This window comes from Thunnus albacares, chromosome 19 (assembly GCF_914725855.1).
Source record: "Thunnus albacares chromosome 19, fThuAlb1.1, whole genome shotgun sequence".
Classification (NCBI taxonomy): Eukaryota; Metazoa; Chordata; class Actinopteri; order Scombriformes; family Scombridae; genus Thunnus; species Thunnus albacares.
The window spans coordinates 24899945-24923724 of record NC_058124.1 but is presented as its reverse complement, the minus strand read 5'-3'; the positions used below and the strand labels follow the sequence as shown (position 1 = coordinate 24923724).

Below are 23780 nucleotides of genomic sequence, written 5' to 3'. Positions count from 1 at the left end.
TATGTGCATATATCGGCAATCGGCCACAATGAGTTGGAAATATCAGCATATCGGATATCAGCAAAAAATCCAATATTGTGCATCCCTAAAAAAAACCCAAACATTTTCTCAAAATTCATTTCCTCATGTCATCAGATAACTCAGGACAGTCGTATGTCTGCAGAGTTGATCGAGTTGATGACAACATAACAATACATCCATTAAATTAAGGTTTAATCACCGTGGACAGACGGCAGATGTGTGATGTGACTCACATAGACCGACTGTGCTGATAAAAAATATTAATTAATCATTTAAGTTCAACAACACATCAAAAACACATTTGATTGCTTGTCATATAAAACTTTATTTTGACAGCGTTTCAAGACTGCTGTTTGTTACCTTTAATTGCTTTTTGTCTTATTTTGTAAGAGTCGCTGTCACTTTTTTTTCTCAACATCTCATTTTGAGATGAAAGTAGTTTTGGGCGTTTAGTTACAGCAGACCACCGCACGAGGGATTTGAAAAGATGACTATCTCATTTGGAACAGAACTTTTCTATTAACTGATTTGCCTGAACTCATCAGAAGTAATTTAAAGTTATTGAACTCCTTTGTGATTAAACAGCATGACTGACACCTCAGATCTGTGAGCGCTCGCTGCACATTTTGTTTGGTGTCATTTTTTTTTTTTAAACTCTGGATGTGATCTATGGTCAGCTCATGCACTTTGACGTTTAAACCATTTACAGGATGAGATCTCAGAGAAACAAGAGGACGAACGGAAGGACAGATGATTATCGCAGCGATCAGGGGCATCGTGGGTCTTGATCGCCGGGGTGAAAGAGTGAACCGTCCTCTCCGGCAGCCGTGTAAAAACACAGTAAAGTGTCGTTCAGTTTTTTTATGTTTCTACAGGATGCTGTTCTGTCTGACTTCCTCTTGCACAAGTGCACCGTCATGACAGACACTGTTATGCTTGCATGATTTCAGCTCACAACAACAAAGCAACAAGCTTTTTGACTTCATGTTAATGAGTGAAGTGGAGCACACATCCATGTGAAGTCACTAAAGCATGTTGCTTTCAAGGACTTCTTCTTTTATTCGGTAATTTATTCAACTGTTTTCTGATGGTTTTTGAAGTAGCAGTTACCTAAAACATACCTCTTATCACTGACTTTGTGAAAAATGAGAACAAACAGCACAAAAAAAAGCCTCAAAAGGATAATAGCACTTAAAAAGTACAAGGGCACTTCCATGCCTCCAGTCAATGATGGAGCCTTAACATGGCACATTTTAATGAATGAGGCTGTTAAAATGTTTGAGTGGCATCGATGACTACATGAAAGCTAACACAGCTTTGTGAAGAAAAACCTCTGACTCACACTGCAGCTTCAAAAATATACAGCAGGACATTCAGGTCATGTCTGTTCTTTGCATTTTCTTTGTTCCTCTGGATGTACAGTATTATATATATATATATATATATATATATATATATGTGTGTGTGTGTGTGTGTCCTGAATGTCATGTTCCATTATTCTGTGTGTGTTTGTGTATGTGCTCTTGTATGTGTTTGAGGAGACTTTCTCTGGTATTACACTTCATGAGTGAGGACATTTTTGTTTTAAAAGAGAAGTTATGATTGAATGTTTTAATATCTTTTCTCAAATGTAATTTAATTCAGAAATCTCAGAGGTGGATTTGTCAAAACCTGGGCAAATACAACCAAAACTATCCACTATACATGGCTATATACCTTCTCAGGTAAGAGAGAACATGTTTTTTTTGTCATTTTCAGGTTATTTATATAGTGATGATTAGGGGGAGAGAGCAACAGTCTGCCCATATAATCTCTTTATGGGGACACAGCGCAGGTTCCCACAAGGTAAGTCTTTTAACTTTTAGCATTAAGACTGTTTTTTTTCATTGGGTTAGTTTTAGATTAGGCATGTAGTGGCTCTGTCTGTTATAGGGTTTATCTTCAGTGAATTGATGTACGTTAAAGGTCTTCATAAGTGACAAAAATGACTGTCGTATGTGTGTGCGTGTGTGTGTGGACAGTCTTGAACTTCTATCTCTGCAAAGGCTGGTTTTACACCTCAAAAGTGGCTACATGAGGATCTCAATCCCCAAGGCCTCCACCTCCCTCACACAAAAATCTCATCTAGAAGGAGGACAAAGATGAGGTTGAGACAAAGAAAAAGGTTATTTTGTACCAGCTGGATAGAATATGTAATCCAGCTGCATTGTCTGACTTCTCCTTCCTACTCCATCCTACCTGGTCATAGCCAGGACCTGACTGGACACATCATCCACATGTGAAACATCCTCGACGTGTCACAGAGCCTAGAAACATGCTGGACGTTCACATCAGTCCACTATATGACACATGTTTTCAAGTAATGTAAGTCATTGCAATGTTTTCCAAAAGTGCTGCTAAATCTGAAATTCACAGCGACTTTATGCAGTGATTGGACAGGTGTGCAGAGGTGAGAACATTGGCAGGGTTTGAGCCAGAGAGGCAGAGTTTTTTCAGTCTTAACACAACTATTTTAGGCACTTCTCATGTACGAATTGCAACACTATGAACGTCTTCCAGGAGAGACTGAAAATATGCTCCCATGTTATCCCCCTTCTAACAATTATCACGTCTCTCCCCATTCTCACCTCGCCTTCGAGTGTGACTGTTTATGACAGCTGCCTTCCAATATGGTCAAACTAGTTCTTTTCAAGCATACCCCCATTTTAAGACTGGCATTTGGTGAGGTTAAAGGACACGTTCACATTTTTTCAATCACATTTTTTTTTTAATCATTCCTCCTTTTCATACCGATCACTAGAGGATCCCTTCATAATGCACTTACAATGGAAGTGATGGGGGACAAAATCCACAAATGTCTTTTTAGTGCCAAAGTCCCTCTTTTTGTTACTATACTTCCACCTGCAGCTCAACAGGGAAACACTGTCCGAGGAAACACAAAGAGGGAATTTGATGCTAAAAAGACTGTAAATGTGTCAGATATCCACTTGATATGACTAACTCAGACTGCTGAAGCCTCATATAAGCTTCACATCAACTTTTAAATGACTGTGTGGACACACTGTGGATTTTGGCCTCCATCAATGACATTGAAAGCACATTTGAAGGATCTTTTAATATCCAGTATGAACAGGAGGAATGATTACAGCGAGGAAAACCTCTTTCACTGTTCATATGGACACCTGACTGTTGTTTTATGACAGACTTGAAAAACTGTGAACCCATCCTTTAAGAGTTGGGATTAGGCATGTATATGTGAAGGTTGTTATATCTACTAACATCCTCACAAGTATAGAAATACAGACGTGTGGAATTACTTCAGCCATGTACGACAAAACAGACCAGCACCGAGAAGAATCTGTTTTTCCAGAATATATATATTTTACACACAAACAAAGCTACATTCATACAAACATACATACTATACATACATACATACAGTCTTACATTCATACAAATACATATAAGTTTATCGGATTTTTTTTTCTTTTATTATAAAAAAAGCAATTTGATATATTATTACTTTGTATACCGTGTTATACTGTTAGGGCTAGGTCACTGTTTAAAAAGCATGCACTTTCTTTTGGTTGTGTCCTGATTAAATATTTGCAAATGATTCTTAAGTGTTTGCTTCAAGTCCCTCTCAGTACCTGATGGGTGGTGTTTACCTTCTCAGCTAGGGCCCAGGCAAGCTGTCACTCAAAAGTACATTAATTAGCATATCAAACAGCTCTGTGCACCTGCAAACATTTTCTTGTCTGACATCACAACCCACCAACAAGTGATGCTCAAAGCAACTTGAACCAAACACTCTGGAGTTATTTGCAAATACTGTTTAACCCAAGTCTGGTTTGTGTCCATGTTCATTGTATTGCACTGATATTTTAAACTAGGCCCCTTTTTTTTCTTCTTTCGTGTCCTACCGCCTTCCCTCAGTTTCACATACATCCGTCCACTGTTCGGCTCTCAGTCTTGTATCTTTGGTCCGAGTGGTCCAAACATTTATTTATTTACCCGATACGGCTTGTTTCAGCAGTCACTGAATTCAAGTCCACTCGGCTGTCCGTCCTCGTATTTGATTTTGTTCTTTGTCACGTACGTAATGTTCCCGCGTTTCTCACAGTATCTCAGGGAGAGCTTCTTGGCGTTGAGTTCATTACATCCCACATTTCCATCTGAAAAAGTCTTCTAGCAGTTCCTCCGACTCAAAGTGGGTAAATAGTTGGGAAGGGGGGGAAGGGGGTTGGGATAATAGCTTGATTGATTATTGGAATATTTATTTCCTGTTTTTGTGTCAGTCTGTTTTTTTTTTCGAGCCCGTAACCTAGTTGGTTGCCACAACAACAATGGAGCCTTCCTCCGGCTCCTCGTCTTTCTCCTCCAGCAATTGGACGACGCAGGGGGTGACGTCGAACGGTATCCTCTCTGGGACAGATTCGGCGATCTGTGTTGGCAGTCCTGGGCTTGAACCTCTGGTTGACGGGGCGTCCTCCCTCAATGGGGACGGGGTCAAAGAGCACGGCTCCGGCTCCAAGGTTAATGTCACCTCCTCTACCTGTGACAACCAGAAATCATGGTTTTAACAGACAATTCGGGATGCCAGTTAGCACAAAAATAGTTGAGCTGTATCACAGGTAAGGGTTTGTCCTTCCTTTGTATTAAGTGTTTACAACTGTCAAATAATATATTTTTTGGGGGCTTTTATGCCTTTTAGTAGATGGGGACAGTAGAGAGAGATAACAGGAAACAAGGAGAAAGAGATGAAGTAGGACAGCAAAGGTCCACTGCTGGCACCAAACCACAGATGTTGCGGTTTTGTGCCTTTTGTCTCGACCAGTTGGGGATTGTTCCCAATGCAGGGAAGACTTTTGATGGTTCATAATCATTCGAGCAATGTGTGTTATTGAGTTAACTCGCCTTCGTGAGCTCCTCTTCCTCTTCATGCTGCTCAGGGATGCCTTCAGACTCGGGTTCTGGCTCTTCCCCAACTGTCTCCACCAATCCTCCGACCATTTCAGCCATCTGTCCACTCAGCTGCCCAACGATCTCCACCTGCAACCAGTTACGTACACTGATTTAATCGCTTGTCATTTTCTATTTGCTTGATTTTAAACTGGAAGAGGATTCAACTGGTTACTAGCATATCGACAAAAAACCACTGATATCAACCCTTCACTTTCAGTTCCTGTAACAGACAAGAGAAAGAAAAGAAAGAAATAGACACCGAAGACAAAGAAAGGAAGGAATATACGATCTCCTTATCTCGACCCCGGCTTGGGTTGCCTGTGTGTGAGACATCAAGAGAGAAAATACAGATACTTAGGAAGGTACAACAGATACAGATGCTGATTCCAAATGCCCAGAGTTGTAAACATGCTACTCTAAAGACCAGGCAGATTTACGGATGGCTGTTGTCAAAGCTAATTCGAGTCTGCTACAGGCTGTCATGCAGACTTCTGGGAGTACTCCATGCAGACTTCCAGTCTGTCTCCTACCTTACTGACTTCTCTGGCAGTGTTTCCCATCATTCACTGCACTACAGATGTGTGCTAAATATGCCTGCTGATATAAACAAAGCCAGATCAAAAAGACAAAAAAAAATATTAGCAGAGATGAATGTCAGACATGATGGAAAAATTGCTATGCAGATTATTAACTCTACTACTTGATTTAACTAGATTACGGCACTTCATTCACCTTTGAAGACATGTGCCTGAAAGATGGGATGAAAAAAAATAAAACATAGCCTCCTGCAATAGCCTGAGATCATTAAATGCATATTAAGACATGCTATGAAGGGAGATGCCCGTCCTGTTTGTCTGTGATCGTATGTGCGGTCATACACACATCGTGTCCTTGCAAACTTTCATAGCTGTTCTGTCAGAATAGATTATTAAACCGTCATCTAGTCCAGCAAAGTCTGTGATCCGACCATTCGGATTCAGCGGACGAGAGCCTACCTGGTGCGCCTCGACCTGTGCCGCTCCCCACAGGTCAGCTAGCCGGGGGTGGGTGGGAGGACCGAGGCTGTGGATGGTGCTGTTGGGAGTGGCTTGGAGGGAATGGGAGGCACTGTGTAGCCTGTGCTCCATAGTCTGTAGTCAGAGAGCGAGGAAAGAAGAGAAGCACCTTTTAAACAACAAGGCAATTGAAATGGCTTTTCATAAGACCTAAAATATATTAAGACAAGATATTAAAGAAACACTAGGCAGGATGGATAAAAGTGCAATATACATGTAGCCGTTTACCACAACGCAAGATATAAAAAGACATACAAATAAGATTCAATTAGGAGAAAAACATTACAGTGTAGTTACAGTGCAGTATATGAATAAATGGTCCCCAATATCATTTAATAAAAGGCAGCGGCAAACAGTTTAAGCGCTGATTTAAAAGAAACCAAGAGTCCAGTAGTGCAGGAAAACTGATCCCTGCTTCTCCATGTTTTATTTAGACCCTGGGGACAGTAGGCAGACCTGTCCCAGACCACCTCAGAGGTCTGGGACAGTTTATAACATTTATTTTGGACCACAACTTGTCAGTGCTTTTTTTTTTTACAAATAGTGTTTGATCTTTGACACATAGAAAGCCAGCGCAGAGATCTGAGAAATGGACAAATGTCATTCATTTCTCAGTCTTAGTGAGGACTCCAGCTACAGCTGTCTGATCGATTCTGAGAGACCTATAAAGACCTTGTTACAGTAGTCAAGGCTGCTAAAGATAAAAAGGAGGGACAAGTTATTCTATGCTGAGACATTAGTCCTTCAATTCTTGGTATATTTGGAATTTTTGGTCATAATAAGCTGATTCTGTAATTGTCTTGGATGTTAAACTTTAATGTTAGTGATTGAACCTGGTTTGAAAGAGAGATCAATAGAAACGACTCAAGTTCATCCAACGGTTACTTAGCAAGTGGCCACATTTCTTTCTTTCAAAACTTTCAAGAATCACCACCCACTCTCATCCTCCTCAGCTTCTGACATTTTTAGCAGTTCACTAAGGGACAAGAACGCCACTGCATCACAACATATTCAGCTGGGAAGGTTTAAAAGCTTTGTTATGCCAAAACAAATGAAAAAAAAAAAAACAGTTTTATTTTTTCAAGCGTTTAGCGATCTGCGCCTGAGGCTTGTGTAGGAGGAAGAGACTTCTGCCATTTTTTTTTTCAGTTCCCTCCAGTCATGTATAAGGTTTTGCATCTACTTTTAATTCCCGTCTAAATTATGAGTCAGTGATGGTGCTGCGGTGAACAGTTGGGAAAATGTTTCAGTCTCTTCATTATAAATGTAATATATTCAATAGCCTCTTTCACATTAGAAACCGTATAAATACACAAAGTAAAGCTAACAAGCTCATTTCCATCGTGGTCTCGGATCAGTACACCTTTTCTGAGACACAGTCAATGAGCTTTTTCGAGTTATTATTTCATAACCCTCAGTTGTTTAATGAGCTCTGAGATTTAACCAATGCAAGAGTGGTGACAGAAGCCCCCCCCAAAAAGTCTCTGGGTGTCACAGTTCATCATCGTGACTCACTTAATTTACAGAAAACTTCCAAGCATGCCTGAGAGCTGAATTTACATTGATAAAACAGATTTACATCAATAAAAGCAACACAGAAAGTGAAGCCTGTTGGATAAAAACTGAGATATTTTAGCTCAATTCATTGTTTCAACTGATTTAATCACCCAAGATGCTAATAAATACCTTTCATTCAGTAGGATGAGGCAGTTCTGAGTCCTACAAATTACATTTATATACAACTAATTTGAACTTGCTATTACATTTTTATTATTATTTAACTCTTTTAACCTGTTGTGTTGTGTGTTTTAGTCGTGCAAGCAGCACTAGCGGAGCTCAAGACGGTAATGTTGGTTGGTTGATCTGTCCACAACGACTGGGGACGAAAATATCTCAGATTCTACTGGATGAATTGGTGCAGACATGTACGGTTCCCAGACCCTTGACTATTAATGTAGCGCCACCATGAGGTTGACAGTCAGATGTCTCAACTATTGGAAGGATTGTAATGATATTCGGTTGAGACATACATGCCTCCCTCAGAATGAATCGTTTTTGTTAGGTCAAAAATTAAATTTCCCCAATACTTTGGTTAATATCAATCATCCAGTACATCATATTTAGTGCCAACCGCTAAACTAAGATGGTGAACATGTTCAACATACATGCTATAAACATCAGCATGTTAGCATTAGACATTAGCATTTAGTGTCAGGCACAGACGTGGTTGTAGAGACTCTTTGTCTTGTTCAGTATTAAACCAGAACCAAGATGTTTCCACTAACCTGCATCTAAAAGTGCTCTGAGTTGTTTTAACACAGTTTTCCAGGAGCTGTTATTGCGAGGTAATGAACATTTTGCTGATACATTAAACATGAACATTTAATCGCTACATTGATAGAAACATAATCCGGGCAGCACTGCATTAGCTGATGCAAATTAGTCGTATATGAACAAATGTGTAGAGTTATTTGAGAGTCGCTTGCAGGAGTCATCAGTGTAACAGCAATAATACTGAAATGTTACTGTTCATACGAGCAGCAGTACAACTGACCTGTTGCTGTTGTTGGTACTGCAGTAGCTGTTGCTGCTGGTAGTGGTGGAGGTGCTGGAGCTGTTGGAGTTGGTTCTGCTGCTGCAGGGTGAATTGAGTGTGGTGCTGCTGAATGTAACCGCCTACTGTGCCCTCAAACCCTTCACCGGGTGTACCTCCTGTTCCACTGCTGCCACCTAAAAACAACCATCAAACACCGATATAATACCTTACAGACACAGCGTATGAGGCAACGACAGATTTATTGATTTAATCCTCACCCGCAGCCATGATGTAGGAGCCTGCAGCGGGCGAGGCCATGCCAGAGGGCTGGCTGGTGATTGGGTCCCAGGCATCGGAGGACGACAGGCAGTACAGGCCCTGCGAGACGTAGGTGTGAGGCCAGACGTCTGCAGAGGAGTGATGGAGCACCTGGTCTGTTGGAAGAGTGCAAGATTGCATGCAAAACTGGCATGTTTTTAGATTTGACATGACGTTTGACTCGGAGGCTTTTGCACAAATCAAGAGATCTCAGCAAATTATTATAACGCTTTTCCTCAGCATGTGAAATATACTGTAGTAGAGCAGAAGCAGACACTAAACCATCAATTCAGCCATTAGCAGTGCAGTTTCCATGCTCTTATAAAGCTATACACAGGGATAAACCTGACCTCATCCGAAAACAACACACTGTAATAACTTTAATAGGAGTATGATTAGCCTATCTGCAGCGGTGTCATTATAGAGCAGATCCACGGAGGGGAGCTGAGGACTTAAACACCCTGTGGACTGCGGAGGAGAAACATCCCCCTTTACCGCTGATATAAAGCAGCTTTTTTTAATCGTTGCTGTCGTCGTGTGAATGCATGCCGTACATGCATGATAGACAAAGCGTGGAGCAGAGCCCATATGGCGTTGTTAATGAAGTCCTTGTGCTAACCTACAGGCTCCCTCAGGGTCTGGACATCGCTCTGCTTTGCTAAACACCAGCGAGAGCTAAAAAAGAAACAGTTTACAGTGCTACTCAAGTGGAAGTGGCACACAGGTCAAGTATTTAAATGAGTTTTGTCTTGTTTTTTTGAGCAAAAAAAAAGAAAAATAGCAGTGGAATTGTTTTATTTTTAGGAGGTTAGAAGGCTGTTCCTGTGAGGTCAGATGGGGTTTCCTAATCTTGCCTGAGCAAATTGCTCTCTTTTCCTCCCTTCTATCTGTTTTATCATCCTATTTGCACCTAAACTGAACAGACATCTTACCACCTGAGGCTCAAACCGCAAATCAGGATATTAGTTTATTTCCCCAAACTGTTTTTTTTTTTTTTTGTTTTATTCAACCAAGTGTAAAATGAACTCCTTTTTTCATTTCCTTATTCTTTAATACAGCAACTCGTCTTTTAGATCTAAATTCTTAAGCTCGAGCCCTCATGAAACCCCCCATCAGAACGTGCTCTTGATATTTCAGAAATGACAGGCTGTCATTGGGATTCGTCATTTGGAAGATTTTGAGGAAGTTCCCCCGGTAGCAGTGAAAGGCAGAAATGTGGTGCAGCTGTGTGCCTGCCCTCTAAAAGTCCTTTACAGCTGCTTGGCAGAATAACTGACGTGGCTGTTTTTAGTTTCCAACAGGGATCCTCGTTTAGGTGACTCTGAAAAACTGTGCATGTATGCACGATAGTAAACACAACAGTTTTACATTGTGGAACAAGACAAGCTATATATCCTATACTTGGCAAATTTGCAGGATGTAGTAGGAATACCCATAGTGATATTGGGACTATGTTAGTGGGTCAGTCAGGTAATTTGCAGTGTGTTTAATAAATAAAACCCCCAAAATGATGAAGTCCATCCTTTTTATGAAGTTATTATTATAACTAAGTTCAGGAACAAGACCAAAGCCTCACAGCAAGAAGGTCCTGGGTTATGAACTTCAAGCCGTCCCAGGTCCTTTCTGTGGAACAACCAGCCTTGCTCATCGAGACGTACCCCCACCCTGAGTCTCCATCCCCGGGTTCCTAGACGCTCCAGCCTGAACTCAACTCCAACCAGTCTCCATCCCCGGGTTCCTAGACACTCCAGCCTGAACTCAACTCCAACCAGTCTCCATCCCCGGGTTCCTAGACGCTCCAGCCTGAACTCAACTCCAACCAGTCTCCATCCCCGGGTTCCTAGACGCTCCAGCCTGAACTCAACTCCAACCAGTCACCCTCTCTCATCCCTCCCCTCGACCCCTACCATCCCTCTGTACACGACTTTGACCAACATCCGGCTTCCATCGACCCCTTCTCCTGGACCCTAGCATCCCATCGCTATCGACCCTCATCCTATTCTTTCCTGAATCTTCTTGCCAATCCAAATAAACCATTTAAAACTATACAGAAATGGCGTGGTCTTAGCTAGCAAATCAACCTCTAATAGAGCAGAGCTGAACTGAACTGATTGGCATCAGCGTCTTCATTCATGCTTCACCATCTGCGTGTCGTTCATCAGCTGTTTGGCCAGCAGCCGACTGGTGACGTCCAATCATTTTCATGCAGGTGTGCGCAGCAGCCTTTATACTCTTGACTCCTCTCAATGAAAACTCTGTTGACACCTTCATACCAACTGTTGCTGCTGTAGCTATCTAGACTTCCTCTTTATATGCGAAGTGTTTTGGTATTTTTTTTTTACATTTGACCTTAACTTGACATTTTTAAGACTTAATGTTCATGTTCGTGAATATGTAATTCAGAATCTCACATTCAAACTCCCTCAAGAGGAGGAGAGCTGTTCCTTCCAAATCTGATTCACCCAACTGTATAAATAGTCAATTGCTTGACATATGTCACTCTGAATGAGTGAGGTTTATGACTTTATGATAGATCCAATAGACTGTGATTTTCAATTGTTCCAAACTTTGTTCCATCAAAGTCATTGAGTTCACAGTTTTATTTACTTGAGAGTATCAAACACTTTGCCAGTAGAAGACACAGAGCACAAAAACCCTCTAACTAGATGTGACACCCATCACTATAATAAGATTTAAGATGGTATTTTGGCATTTTTTGCCTTTATTAGATAGTTGAAAGTGCAGAGAGACAGGAAGTGGATAGAGAGAAGGGTAAATGCAACAAGGTCCAAGCCGTGGACACTGCAGTTATGTGTTATGTGTCATAACCAATAGACCACTGGTGCACCCCAATCACTGCAATATTGACCCTGCCAACAGCCCCTTAAGGATCAAGTCTTTGTCTCTGTTCTGTTTTCATAGTTATGACTAAAAGTACTGTACATGAATCCAAGACATAAATATTAATAACTGAATAATAATTTATATGATAAAGTAAGAAATATCGTCAAACTAGAAATCTTAAAAGCAGATCACTTCTTAAATCAAACCCCAGGCTGATTGACCAAAACTGATCTCTCTACCATCTACGTCTCTATCTAACAAATGTCAATAATGTGTCCTGTAGTCATGTCTAGAAACCATGTGGCAGACACCAGTACCTCTGCTGGTGATGCTCTCCTGGTTGACCTCACTGAGGTGAGCGACGCTGCCCTGGTTGGAGCCAGCTCCCATACTCTCCCCGTCCATCGAGTTCCAGCCGAACAGAGTCGCCTCAGAGATCGCAAACTGCTGCATGATGCCTGAGGGGGGAGGAAGTACTGATATTAACAACAGCAACGTGTTCCAATAATAGGAAGACCCCTTAACTCACTGGAACACACTCTGAGATACAGTACAGCTTTACTAACACATACAGAAGTTAATTAGTAATAAAAACAAACAAACAAGAGGTAACAATAGTCATTAACACGGCCAAACAGGAGATTTTTTTTGGGGGGGGGGGGGCAAAGGAGAAGAATACTCAGTGTTTATTCCAAGTGTGTAAATGTTGTACACAAATAAATGTGTGTAAGTAACTGTCAAAAATTATTTATTTAATTTTGCTAGATGTAGCAGATGGGCCAGAACCAATTAGATTTTCCAAACATCACTGAATAAAAACAGTGCACCAGTGGGGCAAATCTTCCTTGTGATAAATCTTTGCCGGTGTGTCCATTTTGGGACTCTCTCAAATGAAAATGGTATTTCAGCTTTTCTTGTTATTATACAGGCGATCTGAAAAGCCAAAATACTTAAAATCGTCTCTTAAGGGGCAATTTGAAGTGAGCGAGCCACTAATATCCATCGCTGGCCACTAATATCCAACAACACAAAGGCAAAGTACAAGTGCATTTATCAGTGTATACGCAAGGTAAAAACATTTAAATAACTGGTCTTAAACACAGTTAACCACATGTTGTAAATTCATACTTACACCCGTACATTCAGTACCCAGATGTAAGCTCACCTGCAGCGAAGCGAGCCTCCTTCTCGCCATCACTAAGGTCGCTGTAAGCGTCATTCTCCATCCTCCTCTCCTTTTCCCTCTGCAGGTTGGTATGACCGGCGCCTCCCATCGGCCCCGCGGAGGGTTTGCCCCAGCTCTGCCACTCGATCATATGAGCGACGCGACCCTGGGCCATGGCGGTGGGCTTGGTCACCTTGTCCTTCATGGAGCGAGTCACACCTACAACAAGTACACACAAATACTGTCAAAACTACTTCTGGCCTTTGTAGTTGAGTACACCTCCGAGTGAGGCTGAAGAGGGGAAGGAGGATGATCATGAGGAAGTTTGAAATGTTGTGGGGAAACTGTTCAATGCATGAAACTATATGACGTCTATGGAGTAATAAATGTATTGGTGTGGACGGATTAGCATAGTTCTGTGACTAGATATGAGAGTATGACCTTGCAGTGTATAAAAATACATTCAGTAGTCCGCGGAAATTTGTTCAGTTATTGACTTGAATACAATTTAACCACTGTATATGTCGAAAGCAGCAGATTTCTTCTCTGTTATCTTTATTTATCCAGAGTATTTTTCCAGACTCATCCTTCAAACTCGTCTAATATTTTGTTATTCTGCTGATGTGTTTGGCCCCAGCTTTCTTTAAACTTGGAACCTAAAAGATTATGTAGAAAAATCAAGTACTAGACACACTTGCCATACAAGTGAAATGACCTTTTGTTCAGAGTTCAAAATACCGACCTCTTAAGGATCTAATTAACAATTAGATCAGTCGTTTCAGCCGACAACATGAACATACTACTTTGTAAAATCCTGCTTAATTTTTGAGTGAGTGGATGGACAGGTGGTGAACGGGTCAGAGGTGAGATGACGAGGCGGTAACCACGGTGACCAGATGGATGCCTTTGCGCTCGTTAAAGTTTGTTAAAATAAACAGAAAAGGACAAGTATGACAGCTGAAACGCTGACGAATCCGTATTAATAATTAATGCCATTACTCATCTCCCGGTAAACAGAATAAATGAGATTCATTAGACTTTACGTAATTAAAAACGTGTTACAGAGACTAAGACAGGCAGAGGAAAGTAATCCAGAACGTCGAGAGCGGTCCACTGGCAAATCTCTGCCCAATTAAGATGCAAATACAGGATTCAAACAGGGGACATATTCACTGAGTCAAATGCTTGCTGAGAGGCTGATCGATAAAAAATTAAATTAAAATCAAACAGGCATGAATAAACAGAGACAGAGCTTCGGAAATTGCTCCCTCGGTCCGTGGGGCAAGTTACAGGCTGGGTTATAAATAGAAACAGTTTTTCCCCTTAGACAAAGAGAGCCAATCTCATTTGAAAATCAAACACTCCCTGCAGAGTCTAATTGGGGATGGAAATTGGAATGGAAAGAATGGAAATGGAGGGAGGGTGTTGGGGTCTATTCAAAGGCTCCAAAAAAAAAATAACGCTATACACTGTTAAATGATATCAACAGATTTATTTAAAGTGCACCAGACACAACAGGGGAAAAAAAAAAAAACACTTAAGAGATACTACACTTAAACACTACAAAAGCACAGAGCACTACAGTTTGAAGCACAAAAGCACGAGATAGCACAAAAGAGGCACCAGCCACTCAGTAGGCACGACACTGCACAAAAGAATCACTGCTTCACAAATATCCACCAGCACTGCCACATTACAGATACACTACATTTCCCAACACGCCTGTGGAGATGCTTCGGTAAGTAATTAAAGTAAGTAATCCCACTTACTTTAGTTCCTTTTGAAATCATAGATCGGATTGGGTTTCCATCAATGACTCCCGCGAAATATGTCTGTCATTGACGTCTGTAGTTGATATCAATGGAAGAGGGGGGGGGAGTAGGGAGTGATATAGGAAGGGGCACCCACAGGGGCGGCCATGTTGGTTCCAAGCTCCTCCTCCTCCTCCTCCTCCTTCTGCTCTCAGATGAAGTTGTCTGTTGAGCCGACGTTTCGTTTACAAGTTCTGCCATTTCTGGCAAAAGTTTAAAAGATAATTCCTGTTTTTTTTCCCCCATGTGTGTCAGATGATTCTTTGGCCTGCAAGTAGTTCAAAAACCAGGTGAAAGTAGAAGCAGATTGTAGTTTTTTATGAAACAAACAGTTCACAAAGGAAGAGCTGCTCTGGATATGCAGGGAGAGATTAATTGGTTAAGTAAGGCCTGCGGGGAGCTTTGGACATTCTGGTGGTGGATAATGTAATGTCAACATACCCGGCTTGAGTCTGGCTGCAGATCTCTGTTGTATGTCATTCTGCTTCTTTCTCCCTTTATTTCCGTTCAGCTCTCTACTCTCCACTGTCTAATACAAGCATGATTTCTAAAAATCCTTAATGGGGTCAAAGAATCTTTTTTTTTTGCCTTACTAGCAACATTGAATGGCAATGGAGAAGTGTTCGAGGCCTGCATGCTCTAGGAAGATCATTTAGTTAATGATCAGCTAATTAGTTAGCTAATGGAGTTTGGAAGGTTAGCTAACCTACATAGTTTTGTGTGGGGGTGTTGCATTTATCTCCATTTGCAAGAGCAGTAGATTCAGTGGATGCTTAAACACTGCAGAGCGGTGAGAGGGAACATGTTACAACTGTGGAAAGTTTTCATGGAATTTCTTTCTTGAGAATGGTGGGGTAAACAGTAGAGCTACGGTGTTAACATTACACAGTAATCTATAAACAATGTGCACTTGCACACGTTTGAGCAACAGCGCATTGCATCGATGAATGATGCTGTAATTTCGCCGTCTGCATTGGAGCCTCATTTAAAAGAAATGTACGGCTGCATTCTTTATGCAGTGATAACATCAATCTGAAGGATACCTGGATCACCAACATGTTGTCATCCAAGGTCGTCAAATACCAACGCTTCGTCACGCCCCTCCGGCGTCTCATACAGACGCTAGAGGAAGCCTTCTGCGTTGGTATCAGACGCTGAGGGGCGTGACAGAGTGTCAGTATTTGACGCCCTGGGAATAAGAACAGGCTGAGCTCACTCATTTAAACTTAAAGTCTCCCTCCACTCGAGAATGTGTTTGTCTTCTTGTTCCTAGAAGGCTGTTTTCACATTCGTCTGCTGAGAGTTGAAGGTTTCTCTGTGCTCAGTGAAAATCCAACCAGTTTTGAACCTGGTCCTGGTCCAATATTCAACTTATACAAGTGTGATGTGGAAACTTGAAGCTCTGAAGTAGAAGACATCTTGTGTCCAGATGTTAAACTTTTGAGATGAACAATATCTACATATTTATAGATTCTAAGAATTTTTAAGTAGATGCCATTTTAACTATTTTAACCTGGTGTTGATACTTTTTTTTCTTGAAAACCGATATCAGACACACATTATTATTCCCAGCAGAGCATTTTTGTTTGTCTTGATACATGTGAGGAGGACATCTTTAACTTAACCAATAAGCCTCTGCTTTCATACTTTATCAGCCTCTGAGAGAAAAGTTAGCAGAAAGATAAAACTCTATCCTGCAAAGATGACTGAAATGCTAAATGAATGGTAGCCCTTAACAGATTTAAAATAAGTTGATTTAAATACCCCAAAGACTCCCATGTACGTTGTAGCAGCTGCGGCAGGAAATAGTAGTTGATTTTGTCTGATGATTATTGTTAAACCAAAGCACACATCGGTCTTTCATTTGGCTTGCGCTCTACTCTGACGCCAAAAAACCATCTGAGCATCACAGGCAAAGAAACCAAAAATTATCTTTTTTTTTTATACAATAGGGAAACAAAGTTGAGTCCCCGTAAGTGCTCAACAACAACTTCATCCTTGACTTCCTGTGGAGCATGTGGAGGCAACATGGGGGCTGTTTTACCATCTAGCAGCACAGACACACACCTGACACACCTGACAGAGAGGACTTAGCCAGGGCACCGATCCCATAGGTGTTGTTGGGCTTCCTCTTGAGACGAGGCAGAATGGAAGTTGTGTCCTCCATGGACAACTAAAGAGAGAGGGGGGGGAAGGAGGATGAGATGTAGTCGGAGCAGAGAAGAACAGGAAAACAAGGAATAGAAACAGAAATCGAGGTGAGGAGAGAGTGTAGATAACAGGATAAAAAAAAAAAGAAAAAAGTGTGCAATGAAGTGAAAGGACAGAGAGAGAAAGAGAGAAATGCGAGGAAATGGAATAAAAGAAATTGAGGTGACGAGAGCAGATGATTGAAGATCCAGAGAGTAGTTTTAGGGGCGTAGAAGAAGAAAGGAAGGAGGTTATAATAGAGGGAATAAGAAAGAAGGGTTAATTATTTGAACACCTTGTAAATGGCTAACAGGGATCATTGATTGAAAAGAAGAGAACCATATATATAAAAAAGGAAATTCAAAACTAACATAAAAGGACAACAGAGAGTCTTTCATAGGCATAGAAACCAAAAACTACAAAGATTAAATATGATTTAAGTTGTTAAAAGCTGTGATAGATGGTTAAATAGTAGAAACAGCAGTCGAGAGATGTACTGATTAAAGGTGCAGTGTGTAGAATTCAGTGGCATCTAGTGGAACAGACTATTTTATAAGTATGTTTTAATTAGTGTGTAATCACCTGGAAATAAGAATCGTTGTGTTTCTGTTACCTTATAATGAGCCCTTTATATCTAGAGAGGGAGCAGGTCCTCTTCCACGGAGCCCGCCGTGTTTCTACAGTGGCCCAGAAACTAAATCCACTAAATCCTACACACTGCACCTTTAATACAGGTACAGTACATTTTAGCAGGAGCTACTTCCTCTCACAGCGAGTCCTGTCAGGGTCAACCATTTTGTTGACCCTGACAGGACTCGCTGTGTTGCCTGTGACTTGTAATATTACTAGAGCTACAGCAATTAGTCGATTAATCAATTAGTAGCTCAACAAGATATTTAACGGCAACTATTTTGACAATCGAATGATGGTTTTTAGTGATTTTTTGAAGAAAAAATGCCAAATATTCAGTGGTTGCAGCCTCTCAAATGTGAGAATTTGTAGCTTTTCTGTGTCATACATACACAGAAAACTGAATATCTTTGAATTTTGAACATCAAAAGCAAAGACCTTCGAAGACGCCACCTTGAGCTTTAAGAAATTATGACAAAATGATTAATCGATTAGTCAAAAAAACCTGTCAGATTAATCAACAATTAATAAAATGCCCTCATATATCTCCACCTTGAAGTGGAAAAAACTGCAAAAGCTGATGTGAAAAACATAAAGCAATAAGAAACATGAAGTGAAAACCCATTAAAAACATCAGCCTCTAATCACAGTGTGATGTTGCTTTAGAAGTGTGTAGTGTAGGAGGTTAAATTCACCTATTAAACATATCCCACATGTTGCTCCTCTCCCAACACACTTCAAGAGATCAATCAGTGTTTTTTGAGGATTTAAAGAACTATTTTTAAATCCGGAAACAGGAGAATCAGGTTTGTAGATACTCCATCAGATCACTAAGATTAAGCACGCTCGGGTGTGCAGCACATCAACCCGAAATTGGCTCATGCTCATCATGTGATTTCTACTGTACTTCCTGGCGCCAGCGCTCATGGCAAACCAACCAGCAAACTAATGAACACACAGACAGAGCCTGGCTCTTAATGAGGTCCTCCCAACAACTAATTACAGTAGAAAATAGTAGGAAAAACATGTGGACTCTGTTACACTGGGGGATTCTGCCATAGATGTGATGTAATATATTGAGTTAAAGTGCATTAATTACAGTATAAAGGCAAACTGATGTTATCTGGTCCCTTTGTGGTGTGCAGGAAAGGTATCATTCCTGTGTTATCCTATCTGCCGTAGACTTTCTGTATGTAACAGTAACATTAAATGATCTCATAATCAGTCTCCAGTCATGTCTTTTACCTCCAATTGTCATGTGTCCACTGTACATTTTTTTAAAAACAAACATAACATGAAAAACAGTGATGTGTAATAAAACTGAGATCTGGAGAAATTGTAAGAATTAGTGCAGCAGCACTGTGGGCTCTCATCATCATTCAGATCAGTTCAATATGAGGTGGTGATAGGTCTGAGCATTGGCACTGGTGTTCAGTTCTTCACCGCTGGCAGGACAACCACTGTTCAAGAATCAAGATTTTTTATTTTATAAAATGAAAGTAAACTGAAACACTGCGGCTCTGTTTCAGCTCATTGTGTTGGTTTTACATCATATCTACTGTATGGTTCAGTCTCAGTTCTCCATCAAAACCCTTTTCTTTCAAGAAACAAGTAAGAGAAAGCAACATTATGTAACAGCAGAAAGACACAGTTAGCGACTTACTGGTGAAGAAAGGTGAATATCTTGAAGTTGTTTACGACCAAACCAGAGCTATAAGGAGAGTGTATACTGGTGGACAGTGGTGGATGTGTAAGTTGGTAATGTGATAATATGTCAGCGCTTTGTGTTCATCTGAACTGCATCATCATTTGATGCAGCTGTAACAGCAATGACTTTGCTAATCAGTGGAGCAGTGAACAATATATCAAGGCCAATTCACTGTTGTTGCATAGATGGACAGCTGTGGACATACAGACGTGCATGTGCTTTTGTACATACTCCATTCAGGAGTCTGTGTACGCAAACACACCACAAGGTGGCGACCTCACAACAATGTATGATCACAGATTTTGGGCTGTGCTCTGATGTTTGCATAGAGGTTCACGCAGACCATAGCCTGTATATAAAGATGGACTTAGCAAGGTGTGACGTCACCTGTTGGTTTTCATTGGAGCTGGTTTGAAGTCCAGAGTTGCAGCTTATGGTTGGCGCCATCTTTTCTGTTTGGCGCCAGGCCCTTCCAGATAAGGAGTGTTGGGTGTTGCCTTTCACACTCTTGAAACACGCCTCGCTACCTCGATCCCAAGCTAACTCTAGCTTCCTAGGAACACTGAGCAATTGTCACTTGGGCTAACATTAGCAACTTTAGCTAAATTGTGCTAAATTGTGACAAATGGCAGACATCAAAGCTATTATACGTCTTCAAATCTTATTAACGGAGCAATAATATCCAAAATGACCACCAGCATACTTATCAGAGGGCCTGAATTTAGAGATTTAGACCATAAAGACTCTCTGAAAAAAACGATTGACTTAGTATTTCTAAGTTACTTAAGAGAAGTTGAGGCTTTTTGAACGGGAGTCAGTTGGAGCATCTAGCGGCCGTTGGTGGCACTTTAAGGTTATTCTGTATTAGCTTCAGGAGGTTGGCGCTTGGCACAGACCCTCACAGCCATGTGGATACTATGAATTGGCCTTTACTCGTGAATTGCAGAGAGGAACACTCCGCTTCCTTCTGATTGTGAACTGCCGTCACTTTTGTAGTATAATATTTTGCTATGGAAACAAGCATCTCTCTTCTATTTCAAAGCATGACATGCTGTGAGACAAGTTTGATAAATCTAACTCCGTAACTGCTAACAAATTAGCGAGCACTTAACATAACAATGCAAAGTTGTTGCATTGTTGGTTAGAAAAACAAATCAAACAAGCTTTTTTTTTTTGTTTGATTTTTTTTTTTTTTGTGCTTGTACAGAAATCCTTTGGGTCAGCAAAGAATTTCACCAGACCTCTGTCGGTTGAACCAGAAGTGTGTCTATGTGAGATTATTTGCGTCCAGGTCTTATTTTTTTTGAGCAAATAAATTCTGCTTAAGGTACAGAATCAGCTCAGTAGCGATGCACTTCACCATGCAGTGCTTTCAGTAAAAAACTGGGACTTGTACAAAGGCTTCAGCTGCGGATAAGATAAGCTTATTACAGCCTATTATCTGTGACTCTGTATATATATATATATATATTTTTATATATATATATATATGAAGCTTGCAGTACAGTAGATTAGCAGAGGGCCGAGAGAGGAGACGGATGGAAGAGAGGAGAGTTTACGGGGAGAAAAAGAAAAAGTCGGGGATAAGAGAGAGAGAGGGTGTGGGAGAGAGAGATAAGAGGCAAGGAAAGGGTGGAAGGATAAACGAGTGGGATGTCAACTTATGTACTCAAAGCCCGAACTCAGGTAGCGGAGGAGCGATGGAGGAGGAGGGGGGGTGATGACGAGAAGAGAAGAGAAGAGATTTTTTTTTGGGGGGGGGGAGAGAAAGAAAGGAAGGAGATTTAAACAAGGAGACTTACATTGATTCCTTCCCAGGGAAACTCGGCACAGCCATGCTGGGGGAGGGAGAAGAGGGGAGAGGAGGGGGAGGGAGGAGAAAAAGTGTAGGAAAGTATAGAAAAGGAGGGAAGAAAGGTTGAGATGAGATTTAAAAGAGAGAAATGGTGACATATAAACTGGTCTTAAGCCTTAGTCCCAAATACACTAATTTAAACATTTACATTTTGGATAATGGAGTGTCAGCTGTTTCCGAAATATACTGAAATATAGTTTGTAAATCTTTCCTCTGATAGTTCACAAGTGTTTGCTTTTAAACTACTTTATATTTCAAGTTAACATGGTCTTAAATTGAATTAGAAATGTGATATCTTAAGAGTTTCAGTCGCTTCAGTTGTAATTTCAGAGTCCATTGTGATGCAAAATTACAAAAACGGATGGAGCACTGAGACTGCACCGTACAGTAAATAGTTCAATCCGTTCCCTCCTTTTCTACACCTTATTATTCTTTTAATGTCACTGCATCAAAATGCATGCAGGAGTCATATTTAGTTGACGTAGTATTTGTGTATTATTAGCTCACAGCAACAATAAGCTTGAGAATTATAATTTTTTTGTAATGCTAACAGACACTAAAGAAGCCAGAAAACTGCACCAATTGTATTACATCATAAACATAAATACAATAACCTAATCCTGTAAGATTTAACAACATAAAAACCACTTTTATATTATTTCAATCAGCTTAGACAAAGAGGACATGAGAGCCGTTTGGTGGAAAGGGAAGGGGAATACTATTTGTGTGCAGCATCTCTTTGTCCGTCTACACTGCCCAGAATGTTAAGGTAACCAATGGATACCATTCAGCTGGCACACTGTTGCTGGGGGCAACAGTAAATCTGACGGGTAGCCAAACCTGGACGCCATTAATTCTGTGTTCTCTTACACTTCTCCACATACATACACACAGACAGACAGAGGAAATCATGCATATTCATCATACTGTTAACAGACACAAAGACAGCGGAAACATTGAAATTATTATTATATAAAGTGAGAATTTAAATACCATGCTGTCAAAAGGATTTATTTCTTCTTCACATCAGGCCATTTGTCACATCACATTGCCCTTAAGACTTTCTCCTACTGGCACTTTAAGCTTGTTAGCATAGTTGTACTATATTCAGAGTCACAGATCACGGACTGCATGAGAGGTGAAACGGAAAATGCCCTAAACTTTATGTCAAAGCAAATGCCAAAACTTTTATCTCCTTTCTTCACAAAGCTGCTGCTGCTACCACAGACGTGACTCAAATAGCTTTTACTATCTTTGTCAGGGTTTAATTTATGATCATATGAAAAAAGTTAAAAGTAGTTTTTTTTTAAAACCTTTTTAAAGCCTGTTTGCTTGTATAAAGCAGCTTTAGAGCAAAAATCTCATGCAGAACCTACTGCAGTTGACAAATTTGTGTTTACATTTTTTGATAAAAGGTCAATAAGAGAGTTGTAGTGAGTAAATAAACAACATGCTTGCAGTTTATCTGTTGCTATATTGGCTTCCCAGTTTGCCATGAAGCTAGCTAACGTCGTTGCTTGTCAGTAGAGTGGAAGATAGCTGATGGGTTGTTAATGTATATGACTAACTGATGTAACGGTGCAGTAAATAACATATGTCATTAACTTGCATTTCAGAACAGTACGTGTTAGTGCAGTTACAGTTAGGGATGCACGATATTGGATTTTTTGCCGATATCCGATATGCCGATATTTCTAACTCATTGTGGCCGATTGCTGATACCGATATATGCACATATGCTAGCGGAGCGTTAGCCAGCCGCAGCATGACTGGAGGGAAGCGCAGCCAGCTATCCTCCCAGCTAACGTTAGCTCTGGCTCTCCATGTGGATCCAACCGGAGCCCCGGAGCCCCGGTTTGTTATTCAGGTTAAAGTGGGAAGAAGCAGCAGGTGAAGTGCAGCCTGCGGAGGAAGCACCGGGACCGTCAGGGTGACACAGTCCGTCGAGGGAAGCACAGTAAGGTATATGCTGATATTTCATTTTAGAGCGATTATCAGCCGATACCGATGACGTGCCGATAATATCGTGCATCCCTAGTTACAGTCTATGCATTGGAAACATGTCTGATGTGTTTAAAACTCAGTCACTGCATCAGTTCAATGCATCATTAATATATTTGTTTTTTAAACCCCTTTTTTCAATCTGTTGACATCAATAGAGTCATGGATTCAGGGTTTTTGGACTCTAGTTTTGGACTTTTTGTGTTTGGGGGTTTCTGGTTTTATATGTTGCAGATGGAGGTTGAAGTGTTGTGTGTTTGGGTTAGGCTTCATGTATATTCTTGGATGGGTTGGTGTATGCTGGTTTGTATTAAGAGGTTTTGTGTTCCTGTGTTTGTTTTGCCCTTTCACACACCTGCCCTGCATCTAGCCTCGTCACCCCTGCCCTGCTCCCCGTGTCCCCCCCCCCCCCCCCAGCCAATCACCTCCTTGCCTCTTGCCCTGTCTAGTCACCTGTTACCCATTTCCTCATTAGTTCAGTTTGTATTTTAGCCCTGGTTTTCTGTTCAGTCTTTACTGGATCCTCTGTTCTGTTCAGTTTGTTCTGCTCCTGTTCAGCGTCATTCAGTTTGTTCTGCCTGCAGTCAAGCCTTAAAGACTTTATTCTTCAGCTTCGCTCAGCTTGAAGTCTCTTATGTTTGACTCTGTTCCTGCTGCTCTTCATGACAAATAACGGTTGGA

At 40.9% G+C, this 23780-nt stretch overlaps 1 protein-coding gene and 1 long non-coding RNA gene across 7 annotated transcripts in view; one reads left to right on the top strand and one right to left on the bottom strand.

The window, feature by feature from the left end:
* Window positions 1-3508: 3508 nt before the first annotated feature.
* Window positions 3509-23780, bottom strand: part of LOC122969909 — a 66346-nt gene continuing 46074 nt past the window's right edge. For 2 of the 5 annotated variants that reach the window (XM_044335943.1, XM_044335944.1), the window contains exons 3-11: window positions 21046-21081; window positions 16783-16888; window positions 12905-13123; window positions 12057-12197; window positions 8856-9011; window positions 8596-8771; window positions 5982-6116; window positions 4939-5073; window positions 3509-4576 (exon numbers count right to left, since the gene is read on the bottom strand). In XM_044335943.1, coding sequence (XP_044191878.1) covers window positions 4346-4576; window positions 4939-5073; window positions 5982-6116; window positions 8596-8771; window positions 8856-9011; window positions 12057-12197; window positions 12905-13123; window positions 16783-16888; window positions 21046-21081 — 1335 coding nt within the window. In that variant the 3' untranslated portion in view covers window positions 3509-4345. The remainder of the gene's footprint in view (window positions 4577-4938; window positions 5074-5981; window positions 6117-8595; window positions 8772-8855; window positions 9012-12056; window positions 12198-12904; window positions 13124-16782; window positions 16889-21045; window positions 21082-23780) is intronic. The other 3 variants (XM_044335945.1, XM_044335946.1, XM_044335947.1) reach the window with 3 other exon arrangements.
* Window positions 4471-23780, top strand: part of LOC122969913 — a 58990-nt gene continuing 39680 nt past the window's right edge. For both annotated transcript variants that reach the window (XR_006399114.1, XR_006399113.1), the window contains exons 1-2: window positions 4471-4556; window positions 12990-13132. This is a non-coding gene — a long non-coding RNA (uncharacterized LOC122969913). The remainder of the gene's footprint in view (window positions 4557-12989; window positions 13133-23780) is intronic.